We start from the raw sequence: 26,350 nt of genomic DNA on the forward strand, positions 1-26,350 counted from the left end.
AAAGTATCTCTGCATGTAAAAACATAAAAAACAGGTCATCTAAGTCTAACAAGGAGCCTTTGATTACAAGGCTATGCTCCTATGAAAGAAAGACTCCTTTTTTAACCTATATATATTTGTCAAAGAATGTATCAATTTATCAACAAAGACTGACAACCTATTATTACAGAGATATTAAGTTATAATAATGTACTCGTCGTTTTTTATTCTAGACCACTGTTAAAAACATTTTTAAAATAGTTCAAAGGTTTCTATAAAAACATATTCTTATTTACAAGCCCCATAAATACCTTTCTTACTAATCTAAACAAAGTAACCTTCAGAATGCCTAAAAAGGTTACTATACCCTGCTTTACTGTTCTCCTTTCATCTAGAATCTCGTATCTGAAACTTTTTAGAGTGATTTTAAGTAATGAATAACTAGAATGATACAATGAAATCAGGAATTTCAAGGATGAGACAATGGACGACAGATTGCTATAACCATCAATAAAAGATAAATATAACAACTACTTCTTAAGTTTAAAATAATTGATGGAAAAGTTTGGGTTCTGAAGGTTTGCACAACCAAATATTAAAGATTTTGAAATATTCCAAGGTGTCTCTAAGCCAACTAATGAGAGAACGTAATTATAAATAAAATATCCCTTCCCTCCCTGTAAATCCTAAAGCCCTACATAATATAACACACTAACAGCCATATGGTCACAAAAGTGAAAGCATATGTTTTTATTTTGTAGCAGTATTTTAAAAATAGCAAACACAATTAATTAGATCTAAAATTTCTTCAAAAATGTAATCCTTACAGACTCTAAAGATGTACACATGATTTTGGTTTAGGGGAAAGGGTTTTATATTTAGCTTCTCCTCCAAAAAATTCTCTTTAAAGATACAATCCTTATAAGATTACTTGAGGCTCCTCCCCCTAAGCACTTTTATGAACCTAATTGATTCCTATTTTTTAGGTAGATACACCTTTTTTTGGTTATTAGTTCTTATAATTTGTTAGGTTCACTTATCATTTGAAAGTTTTATGAATAAGGGCACTAATACTTATTTCTTAGACTTGATAAATTTTAATAATCTTTATATTTTCTTTTTTTACCAAAATTTCGCTGTTTTATTTCAAAATTGTCAGGCTAGATTGTATAATCTTTTCAACAGTAGTAAAAATAATAATTTTATTATGTGGTTTTAACTATTATGTTTGGTTCTTAAGCTTTTTAACTCCAATTTTAGAGATTTGAATTCCCATAAAGCACATGTAGAACAGGAAGGAAGGGGACATTGAAATGTGAATTTTACTTGTAGCCAAAGTTATCACGTTTTTTCACTAAAAACTTTGGGTACTTTATGTGCATTTATATTGGTTGGTTTGAATTTATTAACGTCTAAACTTTTTGTCAAATATTTTTAATCTAGAGAGGGTGTAAATATGCTTATCATCATTGGTGATGTCTATCAATATAGTGACCATTGTCTTAGGACAGACAAGAGATTGCATGTCAGTACAATCCATTCAAAATGTAATAGAATTATCCAATGTGAATGCTAATGGATCGCTCATATTTGGCACAGACATTCCCCTATTCCTTCTATAAATATCACGCATCTGACATAGCTAAATGGGTTCGATTATAATTTCTTTTAGTTCTGACATATTTTTTTGATAATAATTGTCTCTGTTTTTTGTCCCTTTTTAGCTTCTACTTACAAAGAAACCTAATGATATTAATGGTATAATACATTTTCACTTTTTTTAGTAGCGCAGCTTCTCTAGGATTTGTCCTGTCTGTACGTCATTCTGTTCAACTATGAAGATAAAGGTTGTTGATTATGTCTTACTTTGTATTATGGTTTATTGTTTTTTTTTTCATCTTATTTAATTCACCAGCTTATGCTTATGCTTTAAATACTACGTTTTAAAAGCCACTTTTAATTTTCTTGTTATATTTAAAATTATATGGTAATTATTTAGTGCATAATTGCTTGGAATATAAGGATTGGTATATTTATTTAAATATGAAAATATCTATAATACAAAGTAGAACGATGTCTGTCTGTCCGTCTGTCTGTCCGTCTGAAGCTTAAGATCTCAGTAACTACTAAACCGATTGGGCTCTACTCTTCAGGGAATATACCTACTGGTCCTGTGATGGTTTTAAGCTATTTTCTTGGGGGGTGGGACACCCCCAACCCCCCCAAAAAATGAAAAATACCACCCCCAAAAAAAAAATTTTTTTTTTACTTTTTCTTTTTAAATCTAAAATACGAAAAATTAGGTTGATCAAACCTCTTGGGGCAAAGCCCCTAGAGGCTAGGGGCGAAGCCGCTAGTGATTAATATGTAAATTTAAAGTTATTGTATCACGTAACAAAAAAACAAGATTTGTATGTAAAATAAAATAAAATGTTGTCAAAATAATGTTAATTTCATATATTTTATATGGCTTGAATTCTAATTTTTGTTTAACTAGATGCTCCAAAAGACTTACAAAAGTATCCCTAAAGCCCCACATCATTATTTCCACCCCTAAAAAATACAAAAAGTCTTACAACTTTTACGCCAAAGAAACATATTCTAAAACTCTGCTGCAATAATTACTGTTGTATTTATGTATGCATGGGAAATTGTAGAATTTTATCTAAACACAACAAACAGTTGCGAATTTTTTTTTGCAAGAAAATCGTTAAGAAAGTCTTTTTCAGTATGGCTTCGAAAATATTCTCTTGATTAGAACCGGTTCTCAGCCATAATCATAAAATTAATATCAGTTTTGTTAGACTGGGCCATAGACGTCCAAGGGGGGGGGGGAGTAAAGGGGTGTTTACCCCCCCCAAATGAATTCGGGGGTACCCCCAAAATTTTGGATTTTCAATTTTTAACCCCCCCGAATAAAAAAAATGCCTCTATGAAATAAAGATTACCCCCCCCCCAAATTTTTATTTTCAAAATTTTACCCTCCCCCCCAAATAAAAAAGCTTGGACGCCCCTGGACTGGGCCTTCGTTTTGAAGATATTTATAAAAAAAACTTTTGAAATGATTATATTTTTTTGAGGGGGGGGGGGAGGAGTTTTCTGAAAATAGAAGATTTGTTTGTAAATTAGCTTGCTGCTTAGTTCTAACCAATAAATCACTAAAGTCACTAAATTGTATAAAATCTTATTCTCTTTAAAATTACCATCTATTGCAAAAGGATACACAATCTTAAATATACCCTCCTTAAATTAATAATTATTTCTAAAATTACTAAAATGATAACATCACATAATAGTATAAGCTACAACCATCATGCTATAGTATTATGTTATTTCTATGAATGCTTTATCTTTAGAAATGACTTAGAAGCACCTGGCTTTGATATAAATTAAAAGTTGGTTCTAAAGCAATCATTACTTAAACTATAACAATATATTACAATTCTATTTTGGGCTGTATTTGAAATGTGATATTAGGAAAAATGACAACCATAGAACTAGCTTGTGTTATTTTCCCATGAAGATACTTGCACTTTCTTCTCGTATTTCAAATGGTTGTCATAGCACATACGGACATAGTTACTGCAGAAAAAAAGTATATGGATCTTTCAAAGATGAAATTTTACACGTTCTTTAGTTTACAGGTTTTACATTACTTTTAAAGAAGGAAGGAATAGTTCATATAAAGAAAACCCTTTTACAAACTGTTTTGGTCGTTGATCAAGAAATAATATTATTTATTTGCTGTTATCGTTATTAACAAAGATAATGACTTGTTTGTCTACCTTATATATTCTAATTCGAAAAATACTTATTTTTGTCCTATACCTTTTTAGTTATTATGGGGGGATAGTTACCCAACAGTACGATTATGTACACAAGTTTCAAAAGTACAAATAACTCCTTAAAGTTAAACTAGATCTTGGTTTTAAAAATCTCTATGTATTTCATCTTTTAGTAAATAAATTTTTTCAAAAATATTTAAAAAAACTTGAGAAAAACAAATACATAATGAATATGAACTATACAAAATCAGACCTTGAGTTTAACTGTCATCGGTTATGTTATGGTTGTCACCTTTGTTATTTATCTTTTTCAATTTTAAGTATTTTCTAAACATTTTTAGAACCCTTTAATACAGGAATCTTAAAAGATAATAATTGAGTCATAAATGTACACATCCCCATGATAATAGACAATATTACCCTGTAGATTAAAATTAATAGATGTAACGTTTGAAAACTACTGGTTTTGAACTAACATATCCAAAATCCAATTATGTGCATGTTAGAATTGTTTTATCGATTTTGAACTTTGAATGATATTTCCTCATACAGTTGGTTACGATATAGAAAGCGAAGCATCTCTAAAATTTTTTTTTTGGGGGGGGGAGTAGTCGACCTCACTATTTTAATTTTAGTTTTGAAAAAAAAAATTATTTTTTTTTTTTGGGGGGGGGGGTATTTTTCTTTTTTTTTTGGGAAGGGGGTTGGGTGTTCTACCCTCTCAAGAAAATAGTTATTAACCTTCCCGGGACCTATGAGAAGCTACCCTGTAAAGGAGATTCTGATCGGTTCAGCGGTTAGCGAGATCCTTTGCTACAAACAAACAAATGATTCCTAGTACAACACGGTACAATATTTGAACAAGTATCTCTATAATCATACACAACCTAATTAAGTCCTTGTTTTCAAAAAGTAAGTTAAAAACACATTATGTACAAATCAAAATGATGACACATCTGTACTTACAATATCAATACCATCTCATGACAAAATCGATGATAATTATAATATTCCAGACAGTTTTTTTTATGTAACAGCAGCTTTTTTCACATGAAATTTTTATTTTTCCTTCTTATTATAATAATTAATCTTGATGATATACTTTCAAATTATTTGTCAACATATATAATTGGGAAACATAGCAGGGATCTTAAGGGATAAGACAATGGAAGTTAAATTCGTTTACATTCTCAATGTTGTTAAGCAAAATAACCTCCTTCTTTAAACCTTTAAACTAGGGTTGGGCCGGATATCTGGCCAACGTTCGATATCCAGCAAATTACAGGATATCCGGCCGGATAACCGGATATCCGGCGTCAAAAATCAGCCGGATATCATGTAACCGGATAGTTTTAATATCCGGTATCCGGCCGGATATTGAAAATTACCGGATATCCGGCCAAACCCTACTTTAAACCTTATATTTTGAACCCACCAATGAAGTTTTTACTTACCAAAAAAAATTAAGCCCACAAATGAGAGCAAATGAGACAGCGATACTGTCTTATGTATAATGTTGGTTACCAGAATGATTTACAGTCTAATGTCCTCTCCCTCCCCATGACTATAAAATTAATCCTTAATGAACTATTGGCATTATTTTTATCCAACTAGGCACAGACATTGATCTTTGACGGGTCGTGTTACCCTTCCCATAAATAGTAAAGGAGAACCACACTGGTTCTTCGGTTACTGAGATTCTTCAGCATAGAAAGACAAATAAACAAATGACGGACATACAGACAGAGATCCTGTTACTGTTATATAAGTTTTGTTAGTAGCGAAGCTACTCTATAATTCACTTTGGCTGTCCGTCCGTCGGTCAGTAACGCTATGGGGGAAAAGTGATTTTCTCGGCTCCTATTAGAGATAGACAGCTGAAACTTTTAGTGTAGATTACTATGACACATGCACATCTAATCTATACATTGTTTTGTCGGTCTGTCTATTAATTGGGGTGCTAGATCGATTCCTAGATTTTTACGTTTTTGTAATTTTCTAAATTCCTGTTCAAGATGAATGGCTGGAATTTTCAGGGATTAAATAAATTCAAATTCTACATATTTAGATCAAGTTTTATTAAGATACCTTTATTGGTTGGGGTGCAAGATTTTTAGGTTTTCATGATTTGTTCGATCCCTATACACGATATACAGCTGAAATTTACAGGGATTGAATAAGTTTAAACTCTACATATTTTATTAACACTTTAATTACGATAACCTTATTGGTTGGGGGTGCTAGATCGATTTCTAGTTTTTTAAGTTTTATGATTTTCTTAACTCCTGTTCAAGATAAACGGGTGGAATTTTATTAGTTGGGGTGCTAAAACGAATTTTGATTTTAACGTTTCTCTTATTAGCTTAATGCTTCATAAGACAATCATACATTTTTCCCAGATGTGTGTTCATAATTTTTGAGCTTCGCTACTTATGGATGTTGTCATCCTTGTTTTTATTTCAATATGTTGGTGAAAGTAGCATTAATAATATTGGTTAAATCTTTAACTTTATTTTAATTTATCATGCATTCTAACCAAAACTTTCAGTATGTCTGTAATCTAATCTGTATTCTGTCTGTCTATTTATTTGTCAATTTATATATATGTAATTCTATGTATATATTTGTTTATTTGTTTGTTATTAGTCTATTCATCTATCTTTTTATAATGTATAAATCTTTCTAAATTCTTATTTTTCTTCTTCATTTCTTGTCTTTTTTAGTGACATTGTTTGGATATATTAATGGTTAATTTGATAGTGATAGTGTGGTATCCGCCTAGGATAAATGGCAGACACCAGAGTTCGAAAAGACTACGGCAGTGTGAACAGACGTGGACACCTTACTATAGAGAAGCTACGCTTCTCTAACAATCACTAAATAACAAACAGCATCTATTCAGTTGTTCCTTTATTGAAGGTCTAAGGATTACTAAAGTTATATACAACAAACAATAGCTACACAGATAGGAATAAATAATCATGAAATAAAAGCATTATAATACATATACAATAGTCAGTTTGGGCAATAATGATCCCCCATCCCTGGGAAGGGTGGGGGGAATTAACAATGCAGCTTAACCATAATAAAGCTTGTCAGATTCAATCATTAATTTTAGGCATAGGGAGGGGGTCGGCAGACCCCTTCCCCAGGACTCGGGGGAGGGCCTTTGGCCCTTCCCCGAACCCCGGTCAGGGGTGCCATAGGCATGGCTCACGGTTGCCGAATACCACAACTCTCCCCTCGGAAGGCTGGGAGGGGGTCTCCCTGCCAGACTTCCGACAGTGGTTGAGGCCTTCGGCCCGCTCCTTAGGGCTAAGATATATACAAATGATAATGATTCAATGGAATCCTAGTGGTGATTTTTTTTCAGGGCTGATGGGCTCCCAACGTGGGATAGAAGGTAGAGGCTGGCTTTGGTTGGACACGTAGCTCGGCGCCGGCAGGTGTCAGGTTGGCGTGGGGCACAGCCGCTGCGGGGCCGGTCAGCAGCGGGGCATTCTGGTTGTTGTTGGCAGCGGCTGGGGCACTGGCTGCCAAGTTGACCGTCTGAGCGGCAGCCTGGCCTCCCGAGGGGCCGCGGGGTCTTCCAGAGGGCGGTCCAGGCCTGCCTGGGCGGTCATGCCCGCTATCGGTCGATTGCATGGACACCATTTCCTCGGCGGCTTCCCGGCCAATAGGAATGGCATCCCAGTCTACTGAAAAGTCCCGGGACTTGGCATGGGTGAGCCGGGCTCTAGCCAAGGCCTTCCTGTACAAGGTTGGATGGTACAGGAACACTTGTGACATCGCATTCATGGCGGCCCGTACACCTCCTTGTGCGGCTGCCAGGGAAATGATGGTCAGATCCCCCAGTAGTTTGAGGATCAACAACAGTAAACACAGTATGGCTGCGCCATCTCCCCACTCGTGAATAGCTTGTCTGAACCCAGCCCAGACATCCAGGGCGGCCTCTCCTTCCTCCGCCAGTCGGTCGATATTGTAGGCCACGATCCCATGGTCTCCGGTGGCCGAACAGCTACCTTGCTGAACGCACGAGCCATAGGACAGGCCGGTCAGCATGGCACTTTTATACGCTGGGAATGCTAGCAGCTGCTGCCAGTCGTTCAACTCAGCCTGCGAATACAAGCCTCCCGAACTAAAGTCATCCAAGGGTTCTGTCAGCAACTGCTTGGGCGTATCCAGCGGGGGTGGCCTCTTCTTAGGTGCGGGGGTTAGCTCTATCCAGCCTTCCTCCGCTTGCACAGTCAGGGGGTAGGTGGAGGAGCAGGGAATCTTGGTGGCGTGGTCGCTATACACCCGTGTCACGGCGTCTACAAATCCTGTGGGTTCCACTGGTACTTTGTCCCAACATTCCTTGCTTTCACGGACAACGTATTTGTTGCGTTGGCAGGTAAGCTGGAGCAGGACATCTCCCCTCAGTACAGAGAACGTGCTCCCCTGGACACGCACCGGGTGGGCCGGGTCTAGTTGCTGGAGCTTCCAGCAGTTGGCCGCTACTTCTTCTGCCGCTGTGCTTTTCATGCGTGTCTCCAGGGTGAATCCAATGTAACCTGCATGTATCTGGGCCTGCAGGGGGACATCCACATCCCTGGCCGATACTCTGGGCAGCGCTGCCGCGGCCGGGTCAGCTGCCACGAACAATGCTGGGTGGTTGGTGGCATGGGCCTCAAAGTCGCAGTTCACTATTGAGGTGGGGTTGGTCATGTTGATGAAAAACTGGGCTTGATGGTCAACCAGGAACGCATCCATCACTAGGCTAGGCTGGAGGCTGCGGATCAGCCTCAAGGGGCAATCTCTCCCCAGGTGGTCCCACACGTAGGTTGCTTTCCCAGTGATGCAAGACAGCTCAGAATGGGGACATTCTAAGGCCAGGTTGTCAGATTGGGACTCCACCCGTCCATCCTCTACTACGTAGGTCTCTTCCTTGACCAGCAGCCGTTGTTCCTGGAGCACTAATTCATTGCGGTACAGCTGGCCCTCGAAGTGGACGTCCTCCCCTTCACAACCCACCCCCTCGGGGCTGTTGACCAGGGCGCCCACCATATCGAGGGTGAAGAACAGGGGATGGTTCAGCTGGAACGTCAGTGGCTGGGTCTTGCCTGGCAGCGTGTAGACTCGGTTCCTGGCCAGGTCTCGGCACGTTTCTGGATCGATCTTGGTTGGCCTCATGAGGGTGGGGACCGAGGTCACCTTGAGGTGACCCCATACCCCACACCTGAAGGTCCACTGGGACACGGTGAGCTGACAACTGTATCCTGTTGTTTCCCTAATCTTGACTTGCTGCAGGACATGTACTTCATGGCCCAGGGGCACCTCCTGGTGTAGCGGCTCCGTGCTACACATCTTTTCCTTATTGTAGGCTGTGACGTGGGTGGGGTTGGCGCAGTCCCACCCTACCAGGACGTAGCTAGTTGTAGGCCACACGGCTGCCAGCAGTAGTCCCCACAGGACCATCCACCAGTGTGAGAAGCTACCAGACAGCCATCTACCTCGCGCACGCGGCTGGGGATCTTCGGCTCGGGTCACGGCTGCTTCTTGGGGCTGGACACGGCTGGGCTGCTCCTGGCTAGATACAAATTTCCATTGAGCGTTATCTTTGTGTGTTCGGGGCACCCCGATACCCTCCCCAATGACAGACTGGCAGGCGACTGGCGCTTGCCTGGGTGTCGGCTCCCCTAGCCCCAAGGGGTCCCTTCCCTTGTCCATGGCATGCCCAGTGGCATGGGGCTGAAGTGCGTGTGGCACAGGCTCGCCCTGACTCACGTCCCTCCCCTGTCCTAGGAACTCAGGTGCATGTGGCACAGGCAAGTCCTTATATCCCCAAATTTCAATCTCCCCAGCCTCTGGTGCAGGAGGCACAGGCAAGGTTGGGGTTTTACAATAATGTGGATACAATACATTTGTTAAAGTTAACTTATCCTGGCTCGACTGGAAGTGCTGGGCAGCTGGGTTCCCTCGGCTGGCAGGGGGCGCTGGATGGTGTATAGCTGGGCTCTCCCTACAGGCTGGTGGCGCTGGCTGACTGGGGGTGACGGGTGTCACCCCTCCCTCTGGGACTGCTGGCTTGTTCCAGGATCCAGGTATCTCGGTGGCGGCGACGGTTGTCGCCCCAGGCACCAGGTTGGAGGCGCTGGATAGCACCCCCCAGTCATCGCAGGTGGTGGCGCCGGGTGGCGCCCCATACATCGACTCTGCTGCGCTGGCTAGCGCCTCCTGCCTCTCTCGTTCAACGGCCGCCAGGGCCTCCCCGTACACCGTCTCAGTGACGCTGGGTAGCGCCCCTCCACTCTTGCTGGGTAGGCTTGGTCGGGCAGGCCCCATCATGTTTAGGCTAAAAGGCTGGGGCCTCAGAACTTCTGGCTCGGCAATGTTGTTGGGCTGCACAAACTCCGGCCCCAGGTGGTTGAGACTGAAGCCCAGGCCAACCCGGTTGGGTTCAGCCGCGCCTCCCAGTACGTTGATTCTAGCTGGAACGGTCCCAAACTGCGGCATTCCGTCGGCTCGGCCCGCTGCATTGGGGGCGGCTGCTTGCTGCGGTGGTGCTGGGGGCGCGCTCCCTTCCATGTTGGCTACTCTGCTGGGCTTTCCTGGGGGAGCGCCCTTGTCTGCAGTGCGCCTACGGCCGGCTACCTGGTCCCAGTCGGCTCTGCACTCGGCCGCCGTGTGGCCAGCATAGTGGCAACGCTCGCACTTGGCAGGACGGTCACGGCGTGGCTGGGTGCATCTCTCCTCTAGGCTGACTTCCATAGGCGTCGGACAGTCTCGAGCTCGGTGGCCTCTCCCTTGGCAGCGGAAACAGCGGCCTGGAATCTTGTCATCTGGAGCGACCTTCCCCATCTGGTGGAGACCCGGAGCCAAGGCGCCAATCTCCATTGGCTCCGACTCGTCGTAGGTGGGCAAATGGACGCTGGCTGATCCTGTGAGCCCGTCGGTGGCGTCCACTAGGCACACACCCTCCTTCAGCTGCTTGGTAATCATTGTGACGGTGAACATGGCTCGCCTCGTGTACTCAGGTACAGAGGCGATCTCATGACTCATCATTTCACGTTTCACATTAGCGTTACGAATGCCACGATTTAATTCATCGATTAATAATTCGAGATCCTCATGGCTGTAGGCCTCCCTATACAAGGCACACTTTGTGGATATGTATGCTTGTATAGGTTCTGTCGAGTGTTGCCTGTAATCCCTGAAGGCTTGCTTCAAAGTCTGGGATTCAAAGGCTGGACGAAATAACATTTCACACTCGGCCTTGACTTGTTCGTAAGTCAAGGCTTGGCCTGCCTCGCCAAACAGATGAGACGCCATTTCCGCCGCTTGCCCTACTAGTGACAGTAAAAGGGCGTTGCGGCGGTTGAGGGTGTCATGGGGCGGCACGCGGTAAGCCGCCCATGACATCTCGAGTCTGCGGATGTGGGAGCTCCAGGATTGCTTGGGCGGCCCTCTATACTCCGGCAGGTTACTCAGCATCAGCTTGCGGTACTCGGCTGGAGCCGGCTGGGGGTCATCCTGGAGCCATCCTTGGGCTTGGTCGCCTCCTGGCGCTTGCGGCTGCTCCATCGGGTCAACGGTTCAGCGGCGGGACACAAAGTTATAAGGCAATACTATAAATGGTTATCACTTGCGGCTTTCTAGCCTAGCAGCCAACACTGTTTATCACTAGGTTGGTAGTTTAGCTACAAAGATATAACTTAGATGTACTTGTCACTAGTTTTATTCTGAGTTTGTAGAGTAGGCTGGTAGGGGTAGATAGCTGTTGAGGGTCTGAACTGCTGTCAGGAACTGATTGGGTTTTCCTTTATCACACTATAGATAGGAGGGAGAAGCTTGTAATTCTTTATTTTCTAAAAATATCTCTGTTAGATGCTATGGAGTAGCTCCGCTCCTGTGTGTGTGTGTGTGCGTGAAATCTCCTTTCCTTGTAGCGCGCTTACGCACCGTCAAATCCGCGCACACAGGTAAAACGCGCACTTATCCCTCAACTCGCTCTCTCATTGGTCCGCTTTGTCCGTTGAATTTTATGATATGTCCCGAACTCTGTTGCGCGACCCGTAAATGGCGCTCTGTTTTCCCGGTCGCTAGCTCCACACCGTGGGCGGACTTAGTCAAGTGTGGGTAGGAGGGGGGAAGCGCGTGAAGGGACGGGGTAAAGCCGTCCGTTCCCCCTGTGGGGAAGGGGGAGTGCTGTGGGTTTGAGGTAACTGTGTGATGAGGTAATGGTGCCCTTTCTCCTTAATCCTAGGCTTATTGTTATGTCACCTTGATTGTATTTTCTTCAATGGAGAGTGGGCCCCTCCCTTTCCTCTGGAATAAGGGGTGTATTTTGTTGTGCTGGAGGCTTGGGTGGTTAGATTGTTTATCAAGGCATTGTTATATTACATCTAGATTCTATTTTTGGCCTTATCACAATACATAACAGATTTGCTTACCAAGCCTGTTCTATTTTTAGTTTTATCACAATACACAACAAATTGTTTGCCAATCCTTGCTCATAAATCTATTGTTTAGCCATCACACTAGGGTGGTAATCCCTAAAATGTGATATAATATCTGCTTTTCTAGATGGGTGGCTGCGCTGTAGCCTTTCAGGATACTTGGAGTTGACGTAGTTTCCTCTGTTTGGTACACTACACTCGTATGTTGGCTCGCAGCTCGCAGCTATTTGGCGTGTTTCAGCCTATCGGCGGCAGGGAATGTCTCGTCCTACAGCGCCGTATATCCGAATCCGACTGTTGGCGGCAGGGAATGTCCCGTCCTGCGGCGCCGCTGGTTCGAATCCTTGGCTTGTTTCAGTCTATCGGCGGCAGGGAATGTCCCGTCCTGCAGCGCCGTGTATCCGAATCCGGCTGATGGCGGCAGGGAATGTCCCGTCCTGCTAGCGCCGCTGGTTCGAATCCTGCTATCTCTTGCAGTAAATGTTGGCCTATTTTCAGCCGTTTGCACTTAGTTGGCCTGTTTCAGCCAGTCCGCAGGCCTGTTTCAGCCCTTGAGCGCTCAATTCTCCGTTAGATGTCGGCGCTTCTCGCGGTTCTCCGTCAAGTTTCGCTGTTTCGCTTCCACAACTGCCGGATGCAGAGTTAGACCTTGCTATCCAGGGTGGGTAATTCAGGTTGCTTGTGTCAGTTTTGCCAGTTTCACTGCTGGGAGTACCTTAGCCTCAGCTACGAGTCTGCTCTACACTTGTGGTTTGCCGTAATCTCACACAGCTGTCACCAAAAGTTGTGGTATCCGCCTAGGATAAATGGCAGACACCAGAGTTCGAAAAGACTACGGCAGTGTGAACAGACGTGGACACCTTACTATAGAGAAGCTACGCTTCTCTAACAATCACTAAATAACAAACAGCATCTATTCAGTTGTTCCTTTATTGAAGGTCTAAGGATTACTAAAGTTATATACAACAAACAATAGCTACACAGATAGGAATAAATAATCATGAAATAAAAGCATTATAATACATATACAATAGTCAGTTTGGGCAATAATGATCCCCCATCCCTGGGAAGGGTGGGGGGAATTAACAATGCAGCTTAACCATAATAAAGCTTGTCAGATTCAATCATTAATTTTAGGCATAGGGAGGGGGTTGGCAGACCCCTTCCCCAGGACTCGGGGGAGGGCCTTTGGCCCTTCCCCGAACCCCGGTCAGGGGTGCCATAGGCATGGCTCACGGTTGCCGAATACCACAATAGCATCGTTATCAAAATCTATTACGCCACACTAAACGTAAAAACAAGGATTGCAACATACAAAAGACGATTAGAAATTTTAAACATTAAAGGGTGAATTTATGTCTTATTACTATTATGTACAATAGTTTGGGTAGTAAAGTAAGATTAAGGGGAAACGCCTTGGCGGATAAACAGGCAGAGTGCGTTATTGGACCCATTATTTTATTGTCGTAATGAATTAAATAAATTATTTTTTTAGATCTGTAAGCTACAACCGTCAAACTGGGGAATGCCGTCTCTCAGATATGGACAGACACACTGTTGCCGGCACTCTCGTATGGGCACAGTCTCAAGGAGATGAATTTATGGGTGAGTTACAGATTAACAGACATAGATATGGATAAATAGATAGATTGAAATTCAAAATAACAATGTCAGAAATAATTTTAGTTGAAAAATCAACTAAATTGTTTATAATATTATTTTGTCAAAAAAGATGTTTCTTTCTATTTTGTTCACACTATTGACAGACGTTTATATAACAATTTTATGACAAATCCATTGAAAAAAGAATAACATTTATTTTAGTAGCGTAGCAATTCTTTAAATAAGTTTTGTCCGTCGCTTTGTAACTCAACCTAGATATTGTAAATTTATATTCAAAGTGTACACTATCTATGCAATCTGCGCAGTTTATCATAGGTTCCTCATTGAGGATTGATAAAAAACCTATCTAAAATAAGGGAAATTAGACTTAATTGTTACTTTTTCGCTAGTTTATTTATTGATTTAGGTCAGATTAGGTAAGGTTATATTTGGTACTGGGGGTAGCATTCGCAGGAGTAAAAAAACTACCCTCTCCCTTATTTTTAATTAATTCTTAAAATTTTAAAGGGGAGGGGTCGTTGTTTATCAGTGCTAAACTTGTTTTTTTTTTTGTAAAAGCACCCAAATTTCTGTGAGTTCATTTTATTTTTATTAAAATATGTACAGCTACATATATGTTGCTTTGCCACTTTTTAAAATAATCGTTCTTGTTGTGAATGAAACTGCAATGCAATACAAGGCCAAAAAATATTTCTGAAAGAAATATTCTAACATAAAATAATATGATGCTTGTCTGCCTAGACAGTTTTTTTCTTGTTTTTTCTTGGGAAGAAAATAACTTCCTCCTCCAAATAAAAAAAGCAAGTCAAAGGATCAAATCAGGTCCCAGCAGCCGCGCGTTAGCCTGTAAGCCTCGGGGAAATTAACCTTTTACAATTTTTTAAATCAGCTAAAAATCTAAACCTGACCCAAACATGGCAATCCCCCCATTAAAGTTTTTTTCACAGCTTCAAAAAGGGTTTAAATTTGAGGTTTCGGCACGGCACCAAGCTTTGGTTTAAATAACAAAAACAGGTTAAAACTTCTATTTTTGATTTTAAATTCCCATTGTATTTAAATGAATTTAAAATAATGATTTACATTTTTGTGGTTTTTGTCTTTTGGTAAATGATACTTAAGTGTTATAAAGAAGTTATCATCTTTTCATATTATGTAATGTGAGAAAATAATATAAAAATTAAACAGTATAGTTATTCAATAGTTATATAAACAAATTAGTTTTTCAGAGAGGGAGGGGACATTGAATTTTACTGGTACCCAAAGTTTTAAAAAAGCTTATAAAATTCGTTGGCTTAAAAATGTTGCGGTCACTTATAAAAATCTTATTTGTTTGCACAACCAAACTTTTCGACCAATAAATATAATCTACAAAAGGGGGTAATTTTATGTATCTTAATAGTGGCTGTACAGTGTACATAAACTTATCCCCCAATGTCTTATCCCTTTATATCTCTGGTGCTTATGCTTTATTGTTTTCTTAAACTAAATTACTTATTGTGGTTGAAAAAATGATTTTATTTGATCTTTTTCTGTCTTATTGAGTGTTAGAAAAGTGTTCATTCAAAATGTTTATTATTTTTTTTGATAAACAAAAAGCATTATAATTTTTTTCTCCAGTTTTAAACTAATTAGACCAAACCATCATGGGACATATGTGAAGCATCCCTATAATTAGTTGCTCAATTACCTTTGTGATTAGCGAGATCTTTACAGACAAATAAAAAACCTTGATACGATATATATTCACTAAAAATATGTGAAACAAAACAAAATTTGACAGAACTGTACCAACACTTTTAAACTTTTCATTGGTAAATTATGCAATTCAAGTAAGCGTGATTCCTACCATTCAAAGGGTTTTAAGAACCTTATTTTACACTAGAATAACATTAAAAATAAGGTTATCAAGGCTTATATATATCTGTGACACTAGGGTATTAGTTAACGACAATTGAAAACAATTAGAGATGGACATAAGATAGATAGATATAAAGTCTATAATTTATAAAGACATCTTGTGTGAAAGTAATCAGGGATTAGGGACTTACAGTGACAATAATCTTGTATGATTAAGTAGCTGGGTGTATTTGTGTTATATTGTCTAGTAAACAGATTTTATTTATGAAATATTTAATAAGAAAAACTTAATTCAATGGCGTGTGGTATGGGGGTATTAACATCCCCCTTAGAATAAAATTTGGATGGCCTGCAACCACCTTTTCACCTCCAAATGGTTTACGCCCCCGTGGTAAATTGACGTGCACGCCTTAATTTTTTTTTTAACGATTCGTTTCTAGATATTATTTATTCTTCAAGTGGTTTATTAAAACTCTTTACAAGATTATGCTTGTTTTTTTCTTTATTAAATCAAATATCTACCGTACTATGTTTGAAAATGTCATTTCCAATCCTTTTATTTATGTGAAGTATGGAAGAATATTTCCTTATTTAAAGGGAAAATTCAATGAAGGTGTTCGCTGAGTTCCCCAAAATGGCTTAACTGGAAAGAGCTTTATGTTAGCAAAATAAGGCACAATATCTAAAATTAGAATAATGAAATGTAAAATAAAAGGGGATGTTAACCCGTGTCATTAGCGTGGCTGAGGTGTAGGGTAGGTGTCAGATTCGAGCCTGGGCCACAACTGCTTATATGTCTGTCGCTTGACACTAATATTAAGGGTAGCAGGAATGTCTTAGTCCGCAAACAGGCTTAACCAATCACTATTCAGGTTAAAACTTTCAGACAAAGGTCGTGTAATCCAAGAGTTGATTGTCTGTTGAATGTGCTTCATCTTAAAAAATTAAAATATAAAATATGGAACTTATTGCTTATGACATTTTGTCAACAGATCTTTGTGGAAGTTATATATGACTAAATTTAAACTTGACATACGGAAAAAGAAGGTAAGAGTGCTATTTTCACATTAATTTTATCTAATAACCAAGAAGGTCAAGGGTTCGATCCTATGCTCTTTTCAAACAACAATTAACATCTTCAATAAAGATATTTATGTATTTATCGGTTTTTTAGACAGAAATCTTGGATAAAAGAATGAGATTTTATAATAATTCATTTTTTGGTGTCCTGATTACATTAGAGTTTAAAGTTTACTTTAGAGCAGCTACGCTTCTTTTAAAGTATGCCTTACATGAATCTTCATACCCATTTTGATTTTAAAAGGATGGTTCTAAGGAACGGATGACATGAAAATAGCTTAAATCCTTTCCAAGTTATGAATTAAATAGCCCAAACCCAAACCAGAACCTAACGGAAGCTTACCTTAAAATGAGAAGTAAATCGGTATAGTAGTTTTCGAGATATTAAAAAAGATAAAAAAGTATCTAATGGCTCAGTATTCAAAGATTGACAATCTAGCCTAAACAATCTAAATACTTTAATCTAAAAATAGAATAGCATCCTGGGACCTATGTGAAGTTCCCTATTATGAAGATTTTATTCGTTTCAGTAGTTAATCTTAATCTTCAGACAACCCAAAACTAACTGTTATATATTACAGGAGACAGGATTGATCATATTGAGAACGTACATCCCTTAAGTTTATAAAAGCCTTGCTGTTAATTATATAAAAATAAGGGAAAGTAGGAAATAATAGAAAGATAAATTAAAATGAAAGGAAAAGTAAATAATAAAAGTAAAAAGATCTCATTCTCACTGAACAATAGAAATTTTAAGAAATCAAAGAAAAAATCTTGACTTGTTTTCAATTTAAGGAACCCATGGCCAGAGATACGTATCCTGTCAAACTTCTCTGTCAATCAAAATATAATTTTCTTTTAAGTTTATCTTTGCTAATAATAAATAAATGATAAACTAATTTCAATGAATGTTAAAAATAATACAGTTGTTCTAAACAGTTCGACCAATAATAATCTATTTAACGGATAAGTTTTTTAAAAATCATTGGGAATGTAAAACAATTTATCTTTCATTGTCTTATCCATTAGGTTTCCTAGTTTTTCAAATGATAAATATTTTTGACTTGTGGAAAAGTTGTAGGTAAAGCATCATCAGTCAGTTGAAGGATATACTTTAATCTGCGGCTGATTTAGCTGCTGAACGGCTAATTAGAATCTTAAGCTGTGGCTGCTGAGCTCTGGTTTAATTTCATGAATTTCTATCACTATCTTTAAAGTTCTGAATTGAGTTTTAACGAACTAAGCACTTTATATTGTTGGTTTAAATGAGGACAATTGTAAAATTAACTTTTATCTGATAAGAATATATTCTGAGAATCAAATCGCAAGTAAAACATAGCATAACAAGAACGATGACGTCCAAAAATGTTCAAGTTTCAAGTTCAATTAGTCAGGGAGGGATGGGACATTGTGCTGCAAATTTATGGTACCCAAAGTTTTATAAACACTGTAACTTATTTTCATTCATTATCTTAACTACTTAGATCCTGATTAGTTGGTAAAAACTTGTAGTTTCCAAACTTAAACACCAATAATTTCAATTTAAAGAAATCTTAATTTTGTTTATCATAACTGGGGCGGGGGTTTACATAAATTTGTGGTTCATTTTAGATCCTGGTGCAGTGCTACTGTGACTTATTATTAAAATATTTTTTTTTCAGAGAACAATTGTGTGGACGACCCGGTTAAACTTTGTGACTTTCAACTTCTGGAGAATAGAATCATGAAAACTGTCGACAGTGTTTATCAGGTTAGAAAATATTTTCCAGTGTGGCCTTAAATCTGATTCATTTCCGCTGGATTGGAACCGGTTCTGAGCCATAATTAAAACTCGTGTATAGTATTGTTTTAGAGACAATTTTCAACGAATAATAAAACGAAGATCATAAATTTAATATTAAAATTTCTTATTTTACTATCCACGGAAATCTGTCTATAGTATGATGCGATAAATAGATATTAATAATTTGGCTTCGAATCCAGTCAATTTTCGCTAAATTTCCTGTTTAAAAGACTTGAGCCTATGGCAATAAGACAATGAAACAATATATATTTACATCTCTATTGATGATAAACAAGATGACCCCTTCCGTAAGAATAAGATTTTAATTAGGACAGTGAACACTGCTAGTTGGAATTAACAAATTAAGATTTAACAAAAGTTTTTAAGATAGCGAATGACAGACGATGTCTAAAACTTAGTGTACTTTCCAGTAGTATAATTTCCAGCTCTATATCCCCTCCCTCCCTGAAATTAGTTGAATTTAGGATGTACCCGCTATGGAAGCCTGCAGGGATCTCTGCCTGACAGCCCCTTACAGATGCCATTCTTTTGATTATGGAGATACAGGTATGACATTAGATTAATTATTACTTCCATAAAGGCCTCTAGGAACACTTGCAGGAATAGTGGTTGAAGAATTGACCATCTATTAAGGTCAGGGATGAATTCTCTTGGAAGAGTGAATGAACTCCCTTCCATAATAGTTATACTTAAAAACATTACCTGGACCTATAATTAGCCTCACTATAAGAAGAACCATAGTAGTTAGATAGTTAGCGAGATTAGACACACACACCCACATACATACATCCTGTTATTTTTATATATGGATAATGAATCTATTTAACATTTCATAATATCTATCTTTTTTATTAAAGAATTATGTTATATACATATATCTTTCTTTCTACTTGTCTATCTTTTTATATATATAACTATATGTATAATATATCTTTATAAACAAATAATTTATGAGTGTCCTCAGGGTTTATTTTTGGTGTGAAAGTGTCTTTAAAATTACATAGTATCATCTTAAAACAAGACCAAAAGTAAAGAAACTTTTGGTCAAATAACATGAAAAATGATAAGTACACTATATGAATATAAGAAAACAAAGAAATTTTGAGTTATGACAAAAGAATATCTATGTAGCTTGCAGGAATAAGGTATTTAGTACTTCCCAGAAAAAAATGTTTATTCAAACAACATTTTATTTCTTTTTATTACCTCAAAGAGGGACATCCCTCCTCCTCAAAAATGATACTCCTATAGTGAAAACTTTATTTAAAAAAATAAGGGATTTTATGTTTCCTTCCACACCCACTTGAAGTCCTTATATTATTATTTCTATAATTCATCAAAATATGCAAAAATGAATTAGCTAGCCGAAAAAATTAACACATAATTTATCATATTTTACCTTAAGGTTGGTTCTGAAATGTTTTAAAAACGTTAAATTACAGCTAAATATCTGTCTATTTTATGGTTCTTTAGTAATGGGATACTACTGTTATAGAAAATCTATAGAAATCACATAAAATCTGGTTAAATAAACAATCAGTCATATTTTTATTAAACCATAATATGACGTTGTAACTTAAAATATTTTTGGTTATGTGAAAATCTTAGAAAACAGTATTTAGTTATTACTTTCTGTTCTTTTTCAATTTTAATATATTTCTAAAAATAAACACCCTAGACAATTTCTAATAATATAATAACACCTCGCCAATGAATAGAAATTTCGCCCAATTAGCTCAACCATTATATTAGATGAATTCATTTTTTAATAAAAAAAATCCTGGTTTATCAATTATAAAAAAACTATGAATGGTTTACTTTTGTCACAAGCCATTTGTTTCTGCAGTTAAATATAAGATTGATTGATTAATTGTCAGTATTTTATTACCATTACCAGTTATTGGTGTTTTTTTGCCAAGTTCTCAGTGAATCAAAAACTCCTGACCCAATCAAAGTATTAGATTAGTCATGTTAGTTTACTGAGTCTATTGATATTCTTGTTTTACAGGGTAAGTTTTGCTTAGGTTATGTTAATTTGAGTACAGAAAAGCCCCGTAGGGTTAGGGCTATAATAATTTTTGAGTATTGTAGGGGGGGGGGGGGGGGAGGGCAAGTTTGATCGACTATCGATTAAATGGATAAATATCGTTGATTAATTTAAGTATATAGTAAGTAGTATTTTTTTAAAATAATAATTTATTAATGCATTATTTCATTCATATATTTTCATGAAACCCTAGGTCATGTACTTTCATCAAGGAAAGTTGCCTGAAACCTGTTTTTTTGTTCTAACCCTTCAGGTTACCACCCCTGCTGGACCTAATAAACTTCACTGGACCTAACCCAGCCTAAAATAAGCATCAGAAATACTTTTTTTGTGCATTACAAGGGAAACCGCTCTAAAACCCTATTGGGGCAATAACTTAGCTTTTATAATCTAGCCATTTTTTGTTTGATTAAAAGGTAAGTTGAAATTACAATTTACTATTAAAAATATAAATATAACAAGAATGATACCATACTTAACTGAAGAAGTACAGAAATTAAAATGATTTTCCCAAAGAAATCTTAAATAAACAGGGAGTTAGGGGACATTAGAACTGAAGAATAACAGCTTGTACCAACAACGAAATTAATTCGAAAAAAAATCACGAAACCTATAGGTGATTTTCAGCTTAAGTTGGGTGGGCAACACCTAGGAAATTGACAACTTTTTTGTCTGCCCCCCAAATACTTTTTAAAATTTATTTCGCTTTTGGGTATACTTTATAGCCTGTAAGAATAACTAGCGTCTTATCCTTTATGATCCCTGTAAATAAACAGACATATTAAATGATATGGTTATTGAATTATAAAGTAAATTTGCAATTTTGATGTAAATATAAGCAGGTTTTCCTTTTCAATGTATTATTAAGTTGAATGTAAAGTACAGGACGGAATAATTTATTAATATTTGATGAAATGATAATATCATATCATAAATTATTAATCACCAATATACATATAACATGTTTATCTATCAATCTATGTCTAGCTATACATCTATTTGTGTATAAATATACATCTATCTAGCTTAGCTATATATATCTATATATTTCTAGCTAAATATATCTATCTATGTATATCTACATCTAGCTGAATCTATCTATCTATCTATGTTTATCTATAGATACCTATCTATATCTTTTGTCTAGCTATGCTTGTCTATCTTTATACATCTATAACTATCTATCTATGCCTATTTATAACTATCTATCTATGCCTAGCTTACTATACCTTTCTATTTTATCTATTTAAACCTATCTACCTATGTAGGAGACAGAGTGTGTAGATTATCTCATCATGCTACAGCCACCTTATCAGAAATTCAGGTATCATTCAATATTAACAAAAATAATTAAGTCAAGCTATTCTACAACTATTTCAATATCATTCAGAACGTCGGTAATCAAAATACTTTGTGTTGATTTTTATTACTATATTAAGGATTAAAATTGATTGATTTTTGCAGTAATCATTTTTAGATTTGCTAATATGTTCTAACACTGTCTTGTTTTATGGAGAGAGGGGACATTGAACTGTAATTTACACTGGTCCCCAAAGTATTATAAACATGTTCTCCTATTTGTTGGCTTTAAAATTCTGTGAACTTTTATAAATGTCAATTGGGTTATAAAAATTAGCAGTGTCTGAACTTTCTACCAATCAATTGTTTTATCCCTCAATTATTTTTTAAAGTAACGACGCTTCTAATAAACAATAAGGTCTCTAAGTCAGAGTAAGTTGTTGCTGCGCTAATTATGGATATGTATTTTATTTGTACTTGTTATGATATACTTTACCCCTATAAGATGATATGAAATATATATATATGCATAGAAGATTTAAAATTTGGAAAAGTGGCAAAATTTGCAATATATAAGTTTTTGGCAAATTGGCAATAGTTTAGGCAAATTGTGCAATTTGTTTGCACTACATAATTGCCAAAATGGGCGTTTTTGCACAAATGCTAAATTATTTGTTTGTCAGACAACGGAATAGTCTAAAAGTGATCTAAGAATCTAAAGGGATACGATAATGGACGAAAAATTGATTAGGGATTAATGATCATAAACAAAATTTCCTATTCAGTAGATTAAAACTATTGAATAAGAAGTTTGGAATTTTTGAAACGATCCAATCAAATTTCATAAAAAAATAACTAAAGGTTTACAACAAATGTAACGGTTATAAAACTTTAGAAATCGGTCCAATGTTCCTTCCCTCTCTGGGAGGAGAACATACAAAATATATTTATCCCTTGACTCAAAGATTTTTTCTAATTAAAGTAAAGAAGATAATTTTCAATAGTTACAAATAGTAGTGTGTTTTTTCTTTAAATGTAATTTAATGTAATTGTAACGCATTTTTATCAAATAAGACTATTGAGGTAAGTGTACGAGTGAAAACACTGTAATTTTTATTCCAATTAACGGCACTTTGATTGGCTGGCACTTATCTGAAAGTTCTAATTTTGCATTGATTAGTGAGTTGTCTCTCTTAATGTAAAAAAACATTTCCCTACTACTGCATTTAAAATCTGTTTAAATGTAAACACATTTTCCAAATGCAATTTCAACAGAACGGTGTAATCCCCTTTTTATCATCAAATAATTTTACTAAAAAAATCATTTCTATTTTATTTTATATGATTTGAAGGTGGTTTCTAGCAAAGTAGATTGGTCATTTTTGGTACAAGGTAGCCCCGAAGGGTTTAGACTTTGGAAAAAAACCTAGCTTTATAAATTCATTTTATTGCTTTTAAAGCAATAATGGGGTGGGGGTCTGTGATTGATTGGCACTTTTAGGGTGATGTTACTATTAATATTATTTGTTAATCTTTATCTAATTTTTAGGATTCCTTTCTGAATATTAGAAATGTTTTGGTACTAATTTTATTATTTTTAGGATCCCTTTTTGATTATTGGAAATGTTCGTGGAACCTTTGAGCTGAGCTCCTGTTACAATGTTACTATCGACTGCAGGTAAGAATTTGATAGAGTTATCCTATTTAATTCAATCTCTAATAAAGGAAATTGACTTATAATTGCTATTCTTCTCGGAAGGTTGGAGGTGCCCTCTAACAAAATAGGATAAAACCCATCCTGCACCTATCCAAAGCTTAATTGTATTAAAGATAAACAGCGCTACTTCTGCATAATTTTGTTCATGTTTAATTACCTTTATATATATTGGTTTTTATTATGAAAATAAGTTTATATTAATAATGATTGCATGTTAATAATTGCAAAATTAATGACAGATATTGAGACAATTTTTAATTAGTAATTAATATTAATTGATTTCATTATTAAAGTGTTTCAATATTGACCACATATGGAATAATTTAAAATGATATTAATGTCCATGTTCAAAAAGAAATTTAAAGGAAATATTTTGGTAAATTGTTTTTAGTGACTTAAATTTTTTTATAGCTTTGTATGTTTCTAAATGTTATGAAATAGGTGAATAAAGAAACAAATTGTACAAATTTTTCAAACTTGTTTATTTTACAGAATTATCTTTCTTAAAGCTGCGCTTTTCATGGGTATGCTAGTCCTTGTTTTAACTTTTGTAAGAAAATGCGTTTTTTATCTAAGAGTTAGGGTTATATTGTGGAAAAAATGTTGATTACTTTAACTCAAGTTGACCCTTCCATGCATTAGAATACAGTTTATGTGTTTAATGTTTTTGCTGTCAACTGTCAAAACTTATGTCTGTAAAAATTCAGGAAGAATGAGGGAAAGCTATTTTACAACCCTTTTTTTCTCTCGTATAATTAATATTAATATTAACTCGTTACAATAACTGGATTTTGAACATAAAAAATGTTTATGTGATTAATTTATCGTATATTTTCCATTTCCTATCCCTATGTCAATCCACTATCCCTGGTAAGACTTAAATTTTGTGTTTATTTTGTTTTAAACTCAAATTTCCTCAATAATTCACATTTTTCAGAGGTCTTAAGAAATAAAATAAATTTACCCCTTCTGTAGATTAATTTTTTGTTTGAAAGTTTATTAATAGACACTTTATTTATATTTATGAACAAATCAATTAAGTTCAATAAAAGTACGAAAAGGATTACGTGGGTTTAAAACTTTGGGTACCACTGTAATTTACTGTCCAATGTCCCCCCCCCCCATCCTGTACTTTCCACTGGAGTCATGACAATTCAATAATGACATAATTATTAGAATTGCTTTAAATGTTACAAGCGGCTGCGCCCCTAGCATCTAGAGGCTCTATTCTAAAGGATAAATGTGGGCAGAATAATAGCCTAACACCATACCCAGACTTTATCTATAAAATAGAATAGCCTTAAACCACCTCAGGACCTATAGGAAGCTTCAGTGTAAAGGAGAACCATATCAGGTCAGCGATTAGCAAGATCCTTCGCTAAAAAAACTTACTACTTTATATAATAAGATATTTGGCTTAATAATGATAATCATTATGTCGACAATAAGACGTCGATAAAGTGTAAATTATGACCACTTTAATATTAAAAAGTATGTCAAAATTATAAAAGGTTAGTAAAATCAAGGGTACATATTAAGAAACTTAAAATTTAATTTGCTGGGACAAGGGGATAGTTTGTAATGAATTAACCCCCCCCCCCTTCCCCTATAAATTTGATACCAAATTTTGTGTACACGTGTTATATTTATGTAAGAATTAAGGAAGGGGAAAATGTTGATTTTTTCATCCGAATGTCCTTTCCCTCCATTCCTGGTTAATTGTGTCGTGTCTTGTTTTCACGGTGAGGTAAAATTCCTGGGATTAGGTAATGAGAGTATGTATTAGATTCAGACAGAAAGGTAGGGGATTTTGGATTTGAGATTTTGCTAGTCCCCAAAGACTTTATTAACTTGACCCCTCATTCGTTGCATTAAAAACGTTGGTGCTTTTGTTAAAAATTTGTTTAAACTTTTCTATCAATAATTATAATCAACAGATAAATTTGCTAATTGTGATAAGGGGCTGTACAGTGTACACATATTTATCTCCATTGTCTTATCCCAAAAAAACTCTCTGGTCATTTGTTTATGGATTTTTTTCATTATTTATCTTATATAGTTGATGTTCGTTAGGACACTTTTAGATCTTACATACATAAACTTAAAACTGCCTTAACATTTTGGAAATGCATTGATTAAATGTTAAGGTGTTTGTTGTAATGTTTGTTTTAAGGAGAAAAGATATTACATGACTCAATCTGTCTTTCTATTCTAATTTATTTCCAAGAGGTCTAAACCGTTTATTTCTTGTATATCTTGCCTTTTTAGCTTAAAAATATGTGACATCATAATTAATATTGTTTACCAAAAACCTTTTTATTTGATATATTCTTTTGATATTTCAAGGTATAATTTCGTACAGTACTTATTCTTTATTAAATGTTGATTTTTTTTATTTTTACAAATATTCAAAGCAAAGAAAAATTATTAAACTTTAAGAAGCGTTATTTTTGTGTGTTTTTTTTCGTTGTACTTTTTTAACTTGCTGTGTACATTCTTGGTCTACTAGGTCAATGGACTTATAATTGCTAAAATCTTTTCCCAGACTGGTCTAATAAGGTGAAATTTGTAGCTGGCTAAAACATTTATCTCCCCATCCAACCCATTTACCCCCTTTTTCTCCTGTTCTACTGGGTGAACTAACTGACCAATTAGTGATTAGTGAAGTTAGCAACCTAAATTGGCGACAATTTTCCTCCTGTAATTATATCCACTTATATT

General features: G+C 36.5%; 1 protein-coding gene across 1 annotated transcript in view; it reads left to right on the forward strand.

Annotated features, from left to right (window-relative positions):
* Positions 1-26,350, forward strand: part of LOC145311918 (uncharacterized) — a 64,483-nt gene that overhangs the window by 28,445 nt on the left and 9,688 nt on the right. Inside the window, exons 6-10 of the mRNA XM_080150962.1 lie at positions 13,698-13,807; positions 18,424-18,512; positions 19,031-19,112; positions 21,882-21,937; positions 23,514-23,590. Coding sequence (XP_080007088.1) covers positions 13,698-13,807; positions 18,424-18,512; positions 19,031-19,112; positions 21,882-21,937; positions 23,514-23,590 — 414 coding nt within the window. The remainder of the gene's footprint in view (positions 1-13,697; positions 13,808-18,423; positions 18,513-19,030; positions 19,113-21,881; positions 21,938-23,513; positions 23,591-26,350) is intronic.

The sequence above is a fragment of the Acartia tonsa genome, chromosome 2 (genome assembly GCF_053477335.1).
Source record: "Acartia tonsa isolate MP-2025a chromosome 2, ASM5347733v1, whole genome shotgun sequence".
NCBI lineage: Eukaryota > Metazoa > Arthropoda > Copepoda > Calanoida > Acartiidae > Acartia > Acartia tonsa.